The sequence below is a fragment of the Gouania willdenowi genome, chromosome 6 (assembly GCF_900634775.1).
Source record: "Gouania willdenowi chromosome 6, fGouWil2.1, whole genome shotgun sequence".
In the NCBI taxonomy this organism is placed as follows: domain Eukaryota; kingdom Metazoa; phylum Chordata; class Actinopteri; order Blenniiformes; family Gobiesocidae; genus Gouania; species Gouania willdenowi.
The window spans coordinates 10,022,370-10,039,881 of record NC_041049.1 but is presented as its reverse complement, the minus strand read 5'-3'; the positions used below and the strand labels follow the sequence as shown (position 1 = coordinate 10,039,881).

The 17,512-nt window shown below is 37.6% G+C and overlaps 1 protein-coding gene across 4 annotated transcripts in view; it reads left to right on the top strand.

Moving 5' to 3' along the window:
• Positions 1-17,512, top strand: part of iqsec3a (IQ motif and Sec7 domain ArfGEF 3a) — a 121,507-nt gene that overhangs the window by 73,439 nt on the left and 30,556 nt on the right. For all 4 annotated transcript variants that reach the window (XM_028449499.1, XM_028449501.1, XM_028449502.1 and 1 more), the window contains 2 exons: positions 7,370-7,531; positions 15,964-16,086. In XM_028449499.1, coding sequence (XP_028305300.1) covers positions 7,370-7,531; positions 15,964-16,086 — 285 coding nt within the window. The remainder of the gene's footprint in view (positions 1-7,369; positions 7,532-15,963; positions 16,087-17,512) is intronic.

The window sequence follows — 17,512 nt, the reverse complement described above, 5'->3', positions numbered from 1 at the left end:
TAGTTTGTTTATTTTAATTCATTGGTGGGTGGAGGGGAATAATAATGAGCCAGATTTTAGCATCTAATCAGAGCACTTTTAGTTGTTTCCCAGATTTTATAAGAGATTACATTTTCTAAAGATAAGTGGTTTAAGGAGTAATGAATAGACAGTTACATCAAAACTAAGAATAACTGAAGATGTGTACTCTCTAGTAGAGTAGACACACAATGTACCAAAGAACAATATGTACCACCATAAAAAAAGGGTTGTACAAACGGGAAGTTGGCACACTTGCAAGTTTAGGTTTCAAAATAAAATCAGCAGAGAAAAGCTAAGCAGTAACACTAGAATCTTTCTCATGGCCTAGAAATTTGGGGTCGCTGCATCATAAAACAATACAGTAAATTGGTAAATGGATTAATAATGTTTAGAGTGAAGATAAAAAAAAAACTTTCAAGTTGTAGTTTCAACCTTTTTTTTTTTTTTTGAGTAAATTATATTTGATTCAATGATCTCTAAGAGATACACTCTTTAATTGAAGATGCCTGCTATAAACTGTACGTAATTCAAATAAGTAACGTTTGCCTTGTGAATTGTTGTGGTAAAACAGAAGCTTTTGCACACAACCAAAAGGTGGAGTAAGGCAAAAAAAAAGTCTTTACTTGAATCTAATTGACTCCATCAAACAAAAGTACTGACGGACAAACCAAAAGAAGTCAAATACTGACCGACCAACAGGAAGATGTCGGTAAGACAATCCAGAGACATAAAGACAATGCAGCAGCACTTTCTCAGTGTTCAGACAGTTGTTAAGTAGAGGGGGATGGTAATTAAGAGACAAGGAACACCTGAGCGGAAACATGAAGACAACAAGGGACAAACATACTGACAAGACTAAAACTAAGTTGTGTTTTAGTCAAAAGTGATTAAAACTTAATGAAAATTATTCATCAAAATCCACAGTGCTGCAAAGAAATGAAGAACAGACAGACAAAAAGTCATCGCTCACTGCCTACATTATCAGGAGGAAACATGTCATTGTTAGGGAACCTTGATACAAGATGTAAAACTTATTCTTCATGAAGCAGCCGGACAGTCACAGTAAATCTCCTCACACACTGTTAGAGATTGACGGAGTGGAAAGTAGATAACTTAGTGTTGTAAAATGCTCACATGACTAGGCAATGGGAACAACTGCCTCATTCAAAATTACAGTGATTTGGTTCACCTGTAACTGTAACCTTAGTTTTCTGGTCCTAAAAACAACATGTTTGTATGTTTTACAAACTACTTAAATAATTTCAGTATTAAAGAAAATATTGCGCTCATTTCATTAAGTTCATGTATGAAACCAGGCAGGGGAAAAACCCTCCGGTAAGTTTATTATTACATCAGCGTATTTTTTTTGTTTTGCCTCAGCACTTTACACTGCTGGTTAATTTATCTAAATCCACATGACTCCTGAACATGAGCTAAACTACCAACAGCACGCTTTAAAGAAATTATTAAATGGGAACATTTATCATGTGTTTTTTTTCTTGGCTTTCTCAGAGGATCCCCTTAACTACGATAACTACCTCAATACCCTCACGTTTGTATCAAGACCTACTCGACCGCTCGTCAAGTACCTTGGTAACAATCATATAAGAAGCTGAAAACAAAAAATTGATAAGCTTCCTGTTCTAACATTCTACTTCTTTGTGAATCATGTTAAAAAATGAAGTAACAGCAGTGAAAGCAAATACTGTACCTGAAGGTGGTTGAACACAGACATTAACATTGAAGAACAGTCATTTGGAGACAGGGCCATCTATAAGGGGGAATAAAGGGGAGAGATTTTTGGGGCCCATCCATAAAATCAGCAAAATGATGGTCTATTGTTCTATGAATCTGTGATAACCACATTTATTTATTTATCTGAATAATATCCACTGTTATCCAGGAAGTTTATTATTATGTGTGCCATAGTATATAGTCATCTTAAAGATGTAAATCCATGTTTTAATCAGAAATGAAATGGGTTAAAAGTGACCAAAAATGGAAATTGGAGTAAAGGTTGTGAAGTGGGATTTTAAAAAACACAGAAATTGGTTAAAAGTTGCAAATTATAGTGGCAACAATTAGTTTAAACTGGCAAATAATGACCATGACAAATCGTGAGTGTAGTTAAATTGGCAAAAATAAGCATGAAATATGGGGAAAAAGAGGTTAAAACAATAATGGCTTATAAGTGCCAAAAATGTCCTGAAAGTGGAAAGAAATATGCAGGAAAAAGCATTTAAATTTGATGAAGAAGTAGCAGAAATGGGAGTAATGTGTTTGGTGTAGTCGCACAAAAAAGGTAAAAATAAGCAAAAATGGGCTCAAATTGTTAAAAGATTCTTGAAGGCATCTCCTCCCAGTGTTACACGACCGCAAGGTTGAAAACCCCTGGTTTAGAGAACGACCAAAAAAATGGAAAGAAAGGTTTTGCAGATTTGAAATCCTTTTTCCTGCCTTAAAACATATTAAAGAAAGAAGGATGAACTACATCAGCAAGAATACATTGCAGGGTGAGCGATCATCATGCTTGATGCTTATTAGTTCCACCAGTTACTGTCCTTCCTCTGGTACCTGCATCCCTTTATTCTTTGCATCTTAAATAAGGACGTTGGCCTTTGGCTAAAGATCAGCTGCAGTTCTGCAAATAAAAAAGGTAACACATCAGTCGAGCCTCGTCTTGTTAAGACAAGAAAGCCAGAGAGAAAGAAAATCCCAACAGGAACTCAATAAAGGCACTGCAGAGAGAAGTTGACCACATGATAAATTAATCACTTCAAGTTGATGCAAACAAAGGCAAGAAACAGGCCAAGAATTACAAATTCATTTATGGGTAACTTTCTCAATTTACCTCCATAAAACATTAAAAATGAGAGATTTACAAAATCAAGAAAATGCAACATTGGAAATTTACAGCAAACGATGTGAGCGTGACGAGTAATCCTGTAAAGGGTATCTAAATCCATACAGTACACTGTACCAAGTCAGCAGCTCCTGCCAGATTCCTCAAGTGGGATTTTTCTCATTGAGCAGAACGATCCACAAAAATCTCATTGTGCATGAAAGTGTTTATATACGTTGGCAAGGGTTCTGTTGAGGACACACGTGTTGATTCAGCTCTAAATACAAAATGAGAGGATACACAATGACAATCTCTGAGTTTCAGATGACAAAGTACATTCTTTTTTGGCCTCAGGAAAGCCAACACTATTTTCTCATTTGGGATGTACTTTTAAGGAATAATGAATTAAATTGAGGCTTTTGCCTTTATTTCATATATGTAATAACATGTGAAATTTGTCCTCTGCATTTGACCCATCCCTGAGTAGCAGTGGGCAGCCATGTTGTGGCGCCTGGGGAGCAGTTGGGGGTTAAGGGACTTGCTCAACATCCCACAGCGATGGCCCCAGTGAGATTCAACCCTCCGATTACAAGCCCAGCATCCTTAACCACTAGGCCACCACTCCCCCAATAATACAAAGCACACACTGGATCTTTTTTTATTATTAGGAAAACAAACACAAAGTAAACTAGACAAACAGCATTTCCCAAAGAAAATTCAGGTGAGGATGCATAAGCTGAACCCCTCGGGGTCAGCATAACCTCTCGGAGTCAGCATTACCCCTCAGAGTCAGTATAACCAGTATTATTATTACAGTAAACGACATTAAAAATGAGAACAGGAAAGGTTGTTGTTGTGTTCACTGTTTCAACAGGTTTGAATGGGAAAGTTTAAATTTAATTTCGTCAATTAATCAATAATCGTTAAACTTCATTAAAATTTCACTAAATTTGGAGGACAAGTTATTGGAAAAAAATGATATTCTATAATAATATTAAAGTACATGAAAACAATAGTCACTATGCCATACATCTTTACTACTTGATCCTATAAAGAACAAGGCTTTTATATACTGCTTTATGATTGGCCAGACCTGAACAAATACGACAGCTCATCAGCTGTTCCATGTGAACTCTCAGAATGAAAAGTGTAGTGATTTGAAATAAAGATGTTCGATACCACAAATCTAACTTAATTTTCCTTTCTGTTAGATCCCACAGCTTTATTAAAAAAGTTTAAATCAATGAAAAAGCTGCTGAAAATGCCCCCCTACAGAAATGATCATCTATAACGCTGCGTTGCGTTCTCAGCAGTGCCACGCTTGATGGACAGAAAAATATCAGTTGCACGTTACAGTAATGATTTTCAGTTTTGAAACCTTTGCACATCAAGTCTCAGAGAAATGCACAGAGTTGCAAACTTGATGTCAATCCCTCATTGATACATGAAAGTGTTCACCTGGAGAAAAAAAGGAGCATGCAGAGCTGACGGATAAGTACTATTAAGGGGTATAAAAACACAGCTTGTAGTTGCAGCAGTGGCACATCTGTCCATTAGCATGAAATGCAGAAGGCTAGTTCAAGCTGCTCTCAGGTTTCTTGGTTGGAGTGAACCACAGTGTAACAAGATCCCCAGAGAAGTGTAAGAAAAAAGATGTGAGGGCAGGTTGCAATCTTTTTGGACAGTTGTTATTTAAGTATGGTATTGTGTCCTTACCAGGCACTTCTACATCCTCCAATTTCTGTGTATTTTCACCCAGTTCCACTGTGGAGGAACCGAAGTTTGTTGCTAGTTGCTAAACAAGTGATAAACCATCCTTTATTACCTCAGTCAAAGAGGTAATATTTTCATCGGGGCTTATTACTTTTGGAAGTATGGTGGTCAGTTTGTTTGTGTGTTTGAAATTTTCAGGAATCCCATTAATTTTCCCATCCACACTGTGGAACTCCTGTTAAACATTGTTTTAGAGCACTGATGATGTCATCAACAGTGATGTCATCAGTGTACAATCGTGTACACACACACACACACACACACAAACGCACAAACAGACTGGCCGTTTTTGAAAGTCTGCGCTAAACGAGCACGGTTAATTTATTTGTGTCTGTTAGCAGGATTACGTCAAAAGTCCTAAACTGATTTTGTCAAAACTTAAGCCCAAGATAGATTTTACACCATAAAAGATTCTATTATATTGGTGACATTTTAAAATTCCATATCTCGTTTCATAATTGACTGATCTTTATGATATTGAACTCACTAATGTCAGGTTGGTTTTTCAGTTATTCCACAGAGTTTCATTTGGATCAGATTTGGTTTGCACTATTTATTGCAATTTTTCAAAAAAATGGGGGTGCCCATACATTTGAACCTACTATACCCTTAATAATGGGGATAGAATCTTTTTTCCAAGCCTTTAAAGCAGTGATTCCCAATATTTTTGGGATCGTGACCCCATTATCACAAATTTCTAATTACCCCAAAGACATTTTTTTTTTTTAAACTGTGTTACAAATACAGAGTAGCCAGATTTTTTCCTGATTTATAGTTTAGAAAGTGAAGGTATATAATACAGGTAAATACCATTGCTCTTTATGTTTTAGTTTAAAAAAGAATAATAATTAAACATGTAAACAATACATTTTTATGAGTATTTTTTTTATTATCAATTACTAGACATTTTAAGGGACCCCATTTAAATTCATAATCAGGATTATTAATCCAGATAACTGCCAATATCTGTCAAACAACCACATAGTTTTGACAAACTGTGGAAACAATTTAGCATTTTAAATGCACCCATATCAGTCAAGAATGCTGGGGTGAACTTAGAGATAAAGAGTATTTTCCCTGGAACATTTATTCCAGGAACTGAATTATTTCATTTAATCATGGAATGGGCAATACATGATTCAATGGCAATAAAACAGTTTTTAGAAGTAGTTTACACAACCTTTTTATGCTTCATACTCATGCCAGATGTAGTTCAAGGTTGGTAACTTCTTCCCATTTGAAGGTGAATGTTGGATTATTTCCAAACGAATTACAAAATACCGAAAGCTGTTTATAGGTACTAATTGCAAATTACTCATCTGTCTGTATTTGTAATTCTAGGGAGCAGAAGGCTGGGATTCAATTGGGAATCCCTTTAATTTCATAGTTTTTCTAAACAATATTGTCTTTTAACAATATGCAGGAGTGGCATTACCCTTTGGGAAAATATATCATATTGTTCTGGAAGTGAAAAACGCTACCTGCCCATGTGTCTTGCCTGATTTAATGTGTTCTTGTCTCATCCCAGGGGATTTTGTTTTTAATTATCATTTAATCCAACAATCCATGCATAGGCTTACCTGATGTGGACAGTCTCCCTTTGCAACACTTGTTTAATTCCTGCACAGTTACCCAACCGTCCCCCGACTTTCCATCCGGACTGCTCTACAACAGATGGATCTAGCTTTGTGATTATTATGTGCAAACAACTAATGAGTGATACCCGCCAGTTTTCTTTGGCGAGATCTCCTAGGTGAAAAGGCTGGAAGTGTCCTGAGGCTCTTGTAGCAGATGCTCTTCTTGTGCTCTCTGGCCAGCATTCAGCATCCTCACTTTTCTGTACGTTTCCTCCTTCTCCCGCTCTGTCCTGCCCTCACCCAGTAGTAGCTGTGATGCACAAAGAATCGAGTTTAAACAACAGAGGCAAGCTGTGACACCTGTGCAGGGGCTTCCTTTGAGTGACTATCCTCCACATCTATGGACAGAATTTAAAGATATGTATGGAAACATATGCAAGTGAATTGAAGAAAGAGTAGCAATAATGGACCATAAGTCTCCAAGGGTAATTCTGCTCTTTATTGATTCTAATGACCACTTTTGCTCTAAACTAATAATTAGAATGTGGAATTTGTGCACATTTTGTGCATGGACTCATCCCTGGTTGTAAAATTACTTTTTGTTAGTTCTTTCCACAATTGGTTAAAGCATTTGACCAATTTACCAATTGTTTTTAAAGACATTTGGTGGCAATAGTCACCCGATGCAGTTCTCATCTTGTGCCGAATGACATAGGACGTTGTATACAAAAGTGAAGTGTAACAAGGACAGTTAAATACATTTTAACATAGATTCTATAAGACATAATGTTGACCTGCTTTATTTATTTGCTTTAGTGTACTTGATTTACCTTCAAATATTGCACATTATTTAAGATACATACAACACCCACTGAACTAATATTTTGTAATAGTTGTTTTATTTCTGATTTGTTGTCGTACATTGCATTCTGTCAGTTTTCTCATGGAAACAGCTTTAAATTTTTCTGTTGTAGTTTTCAGCTACAGTAGCTATGGGTTTGTAGACCAACCTTTACTTAGCAACCTGGTTAACTGCTTTAGCTAACTTCATTTACTTTACATAGATGCTAACCCAGGCAAAGAACAAGAGCTAGAATTCCCCGTTCAAGTCATCTTTCCTTTAAAACATCTTTTTTGCTTGTTTTTTTTTTTTCAGAAATCCAGACAAAGGTCTTCAGTTCCTCATCTCACGAGGCTTCATCCCAGACACGCCCATTGGTGTAGCTCATTTCCTTCTCCAGAGGAAAGGACTGAGCCGACAAATGATTGGAGAATTCCTTGGTAACAGCAAGAAGCCCTTCAACAGAGACGTACTGGAGTGAGTAGACATACACAATTTCCTGATTCTCTAGTATTGTTCATGATTCTCTAGTATTGTTGCTGATTTTCTACTATTGTTACAGAATCTCAGGTATTGTTTTCCAGATTCTCTCGTATTTGTTCTAGATTCCCTTGTATTGTTCCAGGTTCTCTCACGTTACCATATTCATTCCTGATCCTCCTGTATGGTTCTACAATCTTTCATATTGTTGCCGATTCTCTTGTATTATTCCAAATTCTCTTACATTGTTCCTGTATCATTCCACAATCTCTCGTATTGTTCCAGATTCTCTCGCATGGTTGCTGATTCTCTCGTGTTCTTGATTCAGTCATATCATCCCAGATTCACTTATATTGTTCCAGATTCTCTTGTATTGTTCCTGATTTTTCCGCTGCTTTCCCGAATCTCTCGCATCATTCCAGATCTCTCTTATCTTTCCAGATGCTCTTGTATCGTTCCCTGTTCTCTAATGATGTTCCAGAATCTCTAGTATTGTCCTAGATTCTCTCGCATTGCTTCTGATTCTCTCGTGTTGTTCTTGATTCGGTCATATCATTCCTGATTCACTTATTTTGTTCCAGATTCTCTTGTATCGTTCCGCAATCTCTAGTATTATTCCTGATTCTTTCGTGCCATTCCCAAATCTCTTGTATCATTCCAGATTATCTTGTATTGTTCCAGATTCTCTCGTTTTGTTCCTCGTTCTGTCATGATGTTCCAGAATCTTTGGTATTGTCCCAGATTTGCTCTTATTGTTCCACTTTATTTTGTGTTGTTGCAAATTATCTCACGCTGTTTGGATGATTGTCAACAACAAAGTCAAAAATTGGACAGTTGTCAAATTTGACTAAAACATTACATAGAAAGTATAACATTAACATTAACATATGAGCAGTAGGGACTTGACTTACTGTATGTATTGATGTATTTCTGATTTTCCAATTGCTCAAACCTATTTGTCTAAGTGGACTGATTCCTGGTTGAAACAGAGCCTGGGGCAGTGAAATCAGTGATTTATTAAAGTCAGAACAGATGGTCTCACTGCAGCATGTGATAAAAAAAAAAAACTCCACATGAGTCACAGACTTTGAACAACAACTCAAATTTAGCTCCCCTGTTTATTATCCAAGCCAGATTCACTTGTCTTCTCCTGCACCGTGGCTCATTTAACGGGCCACCAAACAACCATTAGCCAATGAAATGACACCGCTATCATGAGATTGGTCTCCAGCTGCATCGAAATAAACAGCATGTAAAAGTACTTGCATATGTCTCTAAAGTTCAGTTTGGCTCTAATGAGCTCTGCACTCTTCAAACTCCTTCCTGACGACTGTGAGCTTCAGACATGGAGGCCACCTCTCACATTTGTTTACTTTGTCTGTTGTTTCCAAAAGTGATGCGGCACTGTGGTCGCCTGCCAGCTTTCCATCACACACAGGTACAACATGTCCTGCTGGTCCAGCCAAAACAAGCACCTCTGATTTTACCCTTGAAAATCAAATCCTCTGATGACAATGTGAAGGACACATCTTCTAATGAATTTCATTGCTTGCAAACTAGGGGGCACAAGGGGTGGTTGGAGTCATTGAGCATGCATTATAGTTAAAACAAAAAAACAAGACATTATTTGCACTCAAAGAACTTTATTATGTTTTTGTTTTTTGTTTTTTTAAATATGTCATTGCACAATTATTATTATAGTAATTTTCTTTGTAGAAATTCTGTTCCAAAAATGTTTCATTCTTCAAAGGGGGACACAACAAAAAAAGTTTTGGGAACCACTGGGTTAAGTAGTGGTTAGTGCATCTTCTTCACACCAAGACGATCGTTGGTTTAAGCCCTGGAGTAGATTCTGGTCCTTTTTATTGTGGAGTTTGCATGTTCTCCCCATGCTAACATGTATGTTGGGCTAATAGAAATTGTTAAATTGTCTGTACTACTCAACTACCGACGAATCCTGGAGCATTTCCAATCAAATTCACATGTGCGCTGTTAACACAAACAAAGCCGAATCAAAGCTGTTTTCCGCCCAATGGCTGCCTCAGAATGTCACCCAGTGACGTATTGGCACCCTGTCCAAAGTGTATCACCCATCGAGTACAGATAAGAGTTGGAAACCCTGAACAGGAATAAGCGGGACAGAAGACAAACGATTATATTGTTAAAGGTATAGAGGAGAATTTTCCCGAAGATTAGAAAAGAAGGTAACCCTTCCTTTTACAGTCCCCTAATTACCAGGTATTTACCATGTAAATTTACCATGTAAATACCTGGTAGTTAGGGGACTGTAAAAGGAAGGGTTACAAAAAGAAACGCCCTCTTCGCTTTTTGAAAAAATGCACAAGCGTAACACGCTACATGCTCCCAAGAGGGAACGCCTATTAAACGAGTGCGAGAGAGCGTGCACGAGCCCAGTTTTCCTTGTGCACAGCTCTGTTTACAAGTTGGTGTCGGCATCGCTCATACAAGCTTGCTTACCCAGTGAGAACTCCAATGATTGGCTGAAACTGCAGCTCACGAGTCACATAAAAACTTGTAAAGGTGCGTTTACACTGAACGCGACTGAAGCGACTGCAGTCATTTCAATCGCCCGTGATGAGTCGTTTGGTCACTCCATCACTACATCGCTCCAGTGACGTGTAGACCAGGGAACTGTGTGTGTGTGTGTGTGTGTGTGTGTGTGTGTGTGTGTGTGTGTGTGTGTGTGTGTGTGTGTGTGTGTGTGTGTGTGTGTGTGTCTGCCACTGACAGGGGAGAGAGAGGGTTAATCACATCTTCTCTGGCCGTATCATAGACAGCTGTTTAAATGATCAACTCACGGGGCTACTAAAGGATGAGTTCACGCAGAATGTAGGCTTATTCGAGAAGTTAACCGCTTTAGTTTTGCCCCGGTAAATTCAAGAGGTCCTGGCTGCAGACCTCCGCTGCAGCCATCTCGCTGTAGCGGGTGGGAGGGGCTGCTACCTCGGCTCTACAGATAGTGATGGCCGGGGGAGTTGTCCCATGAAGTCGCTTAAAAAGTTAAAATTTTTCAACTTTGAGCAACTAGGTTGCGCTTGACTAGTCGCTCAAATCACGCAAGTCACATCTCTTGAGGAAAGATAACTTGAGGTTGCGTCATTTATTTTGATTTGAATGTAATCTCGTCGCTTCAGTCCCTTGCATTTGGTTTGAACGCACCTTTAGTGCGCATGCGCAGTAAACAAAAACTAGCTGGGAACAAGCGCGTATGACGGCCTTACGTCAGAATGATTGACAATTAGGAGGACCAATAGTCTAGATGATCCACCCGGAATTGGAAGCTAAAATAACATCCTCCACAATACCTTTAAAGGTATTTTGCACCATTAAAATTTCGTTTGTTGCATTTTCTTAATGTTGTTTTCAGGTCTGCGCTTATTATTGCCCTTTTTAAAAGAAATTAAATATTTTTGTTAACTTCAGAAAAAGAGAAAAATCAATTAATAGTTTGTCCTTATTCAAACAGTGACAACACACACCCTTACACATAGCAGCACACACCCAAACACACAAGAGGAGAGAGGTGCTCACTCTTTATATTGACATAATACAGAAGAGACAAAAAAAGCCCTTGCTCTTTTCCCCATCTAATTATGTTGCCTTTTTTAACATGTATTTTATTAGACTATTTTGGTAAACATTGCACAGAATTATTTCAAGCATTGATGAACTAAGTTTGAGATAACATTTTACAAAATAAAACAATATTAGTTTTTTTTTAAACAATCACCCAAATTACTAAAACTCCTAAAGAAAGCTCTGCAGATCTTTTCTTCGATTCTGATAAAAATAGATTAAACTATACTTCTACACGTGGCAATTTCACATCTAACCAGAACCAACTGTCATGTTGTTCACATTTATCCGTTTTAAGCCCTTAGAAACATACAGATAACACTAGTTACGACCAAGCGCTGAAGGCGGTGAAAGGCCCTATTGTTCCCGTAAGGATTTTTCTTTGACTTCTTTTTCTTAATATTATTCTTCCGACACTTTAACTGGAATTTTTGAGGTCTTTCCCGAGTGTGAAATTTCATGAAATTTGTCAGGAGGGTATAGTTTGGTGAAAATTGTTACGTGTAGTTCTTTGATCCAATTTCAGGACTCGTTGTCTTTAAAAGTACGAGTACAGTTACCGTTGGAAGTATGTATTCATATAGTGGGGGCTTAAGTAGAGTTGTCAATTATGGCCAAATGAGTATGTGTTTGAAGGTTTGAGATGTTCGGGCCACACACACACACACACACACACACAGCTGACGTTACATTAGGACGTATGGGCGTATATTTAGCCTTTTCCTCTGCAAACATCAAACTGTATAGCACTTCAGATAGAAGTGATGTTTTTGTGAAGCATAATGGGAGAGTGTGTGTGAGAGCACTTTTGATCTAGTACAGTCACGAGAGAGTGGCTGGGAGTGTGCAGCGTATCGTAGAAATCACTCGGAGGGATGTACTGCCACTGCGTGTGTGTGTGTGCGTGTGTGCGTGTGTGTGTGTGTGACTCAGTTTATTGCGGTTTCAGGGCAGTTGTGTGTCTAAGCGTTGCTTCTCCACGAGCCGTCGGTCTCTTTGGAATCATTGAATCTTTTCTTCCTACAAAACCTTCAGTGCCTGATTCTCCTCCAACATAACAGACTTGACGTTTTAACTACGGTGTTGTTGAAGCCAAATTGTGGTAGTTAATTCACTTTCCATGAAATGCAGCATAAAATGAACACATTCACATTAGTTTATTTGTGTAGCATGAAAAATGAGAGCTGCCGATTAGCTGTAAATATGATCCAACCTGGCCCACTTCAGCATTTGAACAATTTCCACCAGCTTCGTACACAGACACATTTGTCTTTATATTTCCCTGCCAGGTGCAGCGGGAAAATTAGCAACATACAGAATGTACATCTATTTGCGTTCCCCAGTGTTGGTGTGCGTATGTGTGTGTAGTTTAGACAGATGAGGACAACTCGGAGGCTAGAGAGCATCTTGGCTGATGTTACATTAACATAGAGTGACAGCAGGAAAACTGGCAAGAGGAGGAGATGCAGCTCATATGAGTCATAAAGAGGAAACTTTAAAGGAGGGTTGATCCAAGTCTCCTGGAATACCAGCAATAATTGGAAATAATCTACGCATTTTTTTTTTAGAAATACTGGGCAGTTTAACACCTCAAAGACTTGTGTCTTATTTGATCAAGTCCATTCAATGTGAAAACAGACATAACAATATTGTATGAAGTCGCCAAAAGATCTGTAATACAGAAAAAATGGAATTTATAAAACTTTGATAATCAGAATACCAATCTATCACTCCGTCTCCATCTATAACCTTGAATCTGTTTAGTTAATTGAATAAGAATTTTTGCCATGATTTTTATTGACTACATTTTGTGACAACAAAACAATGACAATTGATAATGATATATATATATATATTTTTTTAATGAATTATATAGTTATCATTGTTAAATAAAAAAAAATATAAATTGGTTACATGAGACAAAATCCAATGTGGTCTTACGCAGTGATCACATTAACCCTAGAACACTATTGGTAAAATTTGAAACATCATCACTAACACCAGGTGATTTTGACCCAGTATACCGTAATATACCCCAAAAAAGTAATTATCATCAAAACATATCAAAATATGATAATACATGACATTTTAAGTTGTTTTTTTTCTATACTATGCTATAACAAATTGAAGAAAAAAAACTACCATGGATGGACTCTAAAAATATTAACCAACATTACTGAAAAAATTAGAAATGTAAGAACCAAAAATTATTTGAAAAAGAAAAAATAAGTGGAAATTTGGTCTTGAAAATGAAAGTAATATAAATATGTTTGCTCAGGTGAAAATCACACACAGTGTTTTAGGATAAATTAGTCCTTGTATTTACAAACATTAATACCATCACATATCAATTTGATCAATGGTAATTTTTTTTTTTTTAAATGCATAAACTGTTATGCTGTATATGTGCAATTTTGACTATAACCAAGTTGAAAGGTCAAAAGACTGACTAAATCTAAATGTACATTTCCTGTCAAAATAAACATTGCCTTGAATGTACCGGCTGTTCAACTGATGCGGAATAAAGATGGAGGAAGGATAAGGAAACATGCTTCTGGATGAAGTTGCATTCATACAGAGGGTTCAAATGGGAATTTGAAGACAAACGTTGCAGCAGTCAGTCCCTTCACAGCCTCGTACGTCCAACACTTCACCTCTGCAAGGGAGTGTGTGTGTGTGTGTGTGGGGGGGGCAACTCGTGACCAAGACGGAGGGTCATGGAGAATCTTCTATTCTGAGCTGGTTGAATTAATGTTTGCCTATGGAGACCAAAAGAGGATAATCACAAGGACATCAGAGCAAGCAAACCAACAACAGGATGACCTTGAGAAACGTTGTCCATGCTGTACTGCTCATTGATATCCTCCATCAGACTGCAGAAGAAAAGGCAAGGATCCACCCCAACGCAATACAGAGAGCACTTTCCTTTGCTGTAATTACATAATACACATGTCCATTATCTGTTTATATGGCCAATCCATAGAACTACAAGAACTAACATGGTGGACAATCATAATGACACCCTCCAAACAAAAGTCTTTGTTAGCAGGGTTATGTCAAAATTCTAACCCAAGATAGACCTCGGAAGATTCTGTTGAATTTTGGAGGGAATCCGGATCAATATACAGATTATGGATCAGTTTCAGCAATAAAAGAATCCCTCTCTCTTTGGCAAAAATTCATATCTCGGTTTGTATTTGAAGGATCTTTATAAAATTTGACTTAAAGTTATGTCCGGTTGGTTCCTCAACTAAGTAATCGAGTTTCATCTTTATTTCAAAATGCCGAAAAATGAGGGTGCCCGTACATTTGGACATAGTGTATTGTGGTGATGGGGATAGAAACTTCTTCCATGATATGATGAATGATGACAGTTCTATGATCAGGATCACTGATTCAGATAACTGCCAATATCTGGTGCTTGGCAGAGTTTTGAGACTTTGTGCTCTCTGACTGTTCTTGGTAATACGATGTTTTAAATGTAGTTATTTTTTTGAGTCGGCCAAAAAATCTGTAAAAATGACCAAAAAAATGACTTTGGCACTTTTGGTATAAGTGTGACGATATTCAAATATATAAGACCTCAAATGAAGAAGAGGGTTATCGAGTGAAAAGTCGTGTAATTTGTAAAGTTTGTTTCCGTTTGTAAAACTACTTCAACCATCTGCATCTGTGAGGATAGATTTCTTTGTTTTTGGATTAAAAAGAACGTGACATATATCGGTGAACGTGTTACTTTCGGCAATTTGGGAGGATATTAATGTTTGATGGCCTTTGAGTGTGTGTTCATTGGTTGAAATAGTCTTAAAATCACTGTTCGAGCTGAAATGTCAGTGTGTATACTATGTTCATGCCTCTATCTTTTATTGTCATTGTCTTAAAATGTAGGAGGACTATGGATGGAAAGTAGCTCATGGCTAATACTGGCACATTTACCCCAAGTATTGTACTGGCCTCCCGATAGACACATAAAGTAAAGTAAAGGTAGTCGGTCCTTGGTCTAAAAAACAAGTTAGAGAAAAAGTTGTAAGTAAATCTATTTGAGGTGTAGCAGTCAGTGCGTGTGATGTGGATGAAGGTAAGTAGTTGTAGGAATGTGTCTTACATACAAAGCTCTGGTCTAACTGTGTGTTACACTGTATCTAGTTCTGTGGACTCAGCTGTTGTGACCTCTTTCTGTCCTAGCAGCATGAATCTCAGCCAATGTACTCACCTCATTAACTCCTATTGTTTACAGCGGTCCATCCCAATGTGTGTGTGTGTGTGTGTGTGTGTGTGTGTGTGTGTGTGTGTGTGTGTGTGTGTGTGTGATCACTCTTTTAATCACATTTTCCTCATTCTTCATAATGGTAAAGACGCACCGATTTGTTTGTCGTGAGTGAAATGGCGACTCACTTTTTTTTTTTTACAATTTCACTGTATACTTTAAAAGAAAACCTTATAACAAGTAAAACATTGAAATATTACCATGTTTTATCCTTCAATGTCTCTTTAAGCTCTGAAACCTTATTTCACCTCTCCCACATTTATCCTGCATTACCTGCTTGAACAGAAGAGTTAGTACGTTTAATTAAAGTTTTTAAGCAGCAGTCTTTGAGGTAATAGGATTTTCTATGTGTGTGTGGCCTGGTCTAACCTCTGGTGTCCCTGTGTGGATAATAGCTGCCATTCTCAGACTGGTGCATGGAGTTGGAAGCAGATGAGGGGAAACCTCAGCATCTTTAATCTCCATCCTTTGAAGGAGCAGCATTCCTCTTCTCTGATATCCTTATCTATGTTTTCATGTCTGATTGCTCTCTCTCTCTCTCTCTCTCTCTCCCTCTGCCCCACAGCTGTGTGGTGGATGAAATGGATTTCTCAGGTATGGAGCTGGACGAAGCATTGAGGAAGTTTCAGGCCCATATTCGGGTCCAAGGAGAAGCTCAGAAAGTGGAGCGTCTTATCGAGGCCTTCAGGTACTTGAAACCAAACTAGTTACCTTTGTCAGGGTTTGTGTCAATTCTAAATTAATTACAATTGTGACGTAATTATAATGTAAATTGTATTTGAAAAAGTATGTTGCCGTTGTAATCGTAATTTAATCATAATAAACATTTTATAAAAACTGTCATTCACAATGTAACAGCTGAAATCGAGGGTTATACTGACAGAAAGAAAGACTCAGACGCCCACACCAAAAATATTTATACCAATATTTTCATGGATAAGGAACCCTAACAAGGTAACCAAGAGATGAAAAACAAATTGAATCAAGGATAATGTTTTTTAGTGTATTTTACAGCTGATTTAAGACATGGGTCCAAACTGACCCAATATCATAACAGATGCTAACAGGAAGCTAACAAAAGGGGAAGGTTGAGTTTTACTGGCTTATTTATTAAAAGTTCAGAAATTGTAATTTGTTGTAATTGAACTTTAGTAATTGAGAACATAATTGTAATTGACTTTCAGGGGAAAAATAATAATTGTAGTCAGGGTCCGAAGTCCCGGAATGGGACAAAAGGACCCTATTGTTTTTGCTTTTATTTAATGTTATTATTAGGGTCTGAAGTGTCAGAATGGGACAGAAGGACCCTATTGTTTTTGCTTTTATTTAATGTTATTATTAGGGTCTGAAGTGTCAGAATGGGACAGAAGGACCCTATTGTTTTTGCTTTTATTTAATGTTATTATTAGGGTCTGAAGTGTCAGAATGGGACAGAAGGACCCTATTGTTTTTGCTTTTATTTAATGTTATTATTAGGGTCTGAAGTGTCAGAATGGGACAGAAGGACCCTATTGTTTTTGCTTTCATTTATTATTATTATTATTATTATTATTATTATTATTTCTGTGACTAATCACAAATTTGGGCTCCTGAACATGCCCGAAAACTCACGCAAATCGGCACACACCTCAGGTCTGGTGAAAATTTTTATAATTTGGCTCAATGGGTGAAAAAATAAATAATAAATACTGGTAAATGTAATCGTGATTGAGTTGTAGTTGAACATGGATAACATGTATTTGACCCCATCCATGACCTTTGTTTTCCATAGCAATCATAAATCTCCTTATTTGCTACAGTGGCACAGCTGGGGTACTATTTGTTAATTTTATACATTTGTCAAACTCCATCAACCAAACAGCTGCCGCTGTGGTTATGCTGCCAAACGACTGCAGGAAGCTGCAGCGTCATTGTCTGCAGGCAGAGTGGTTGGCACACTGCGTGTTTGGACAACAGAGTGACGATGTGTTATCAGGAGCAGGAGAAAATATGATTGAAGAAGGAGGTGACACCGACGAGGAAAGGAAGGACAGACGGGGAGAAAAGGGAAGGGAGGGGAAATGGTTTATAAATAACTAGCGTTGCGTAACCGCCACTGCATCTCCGTGGCTTCC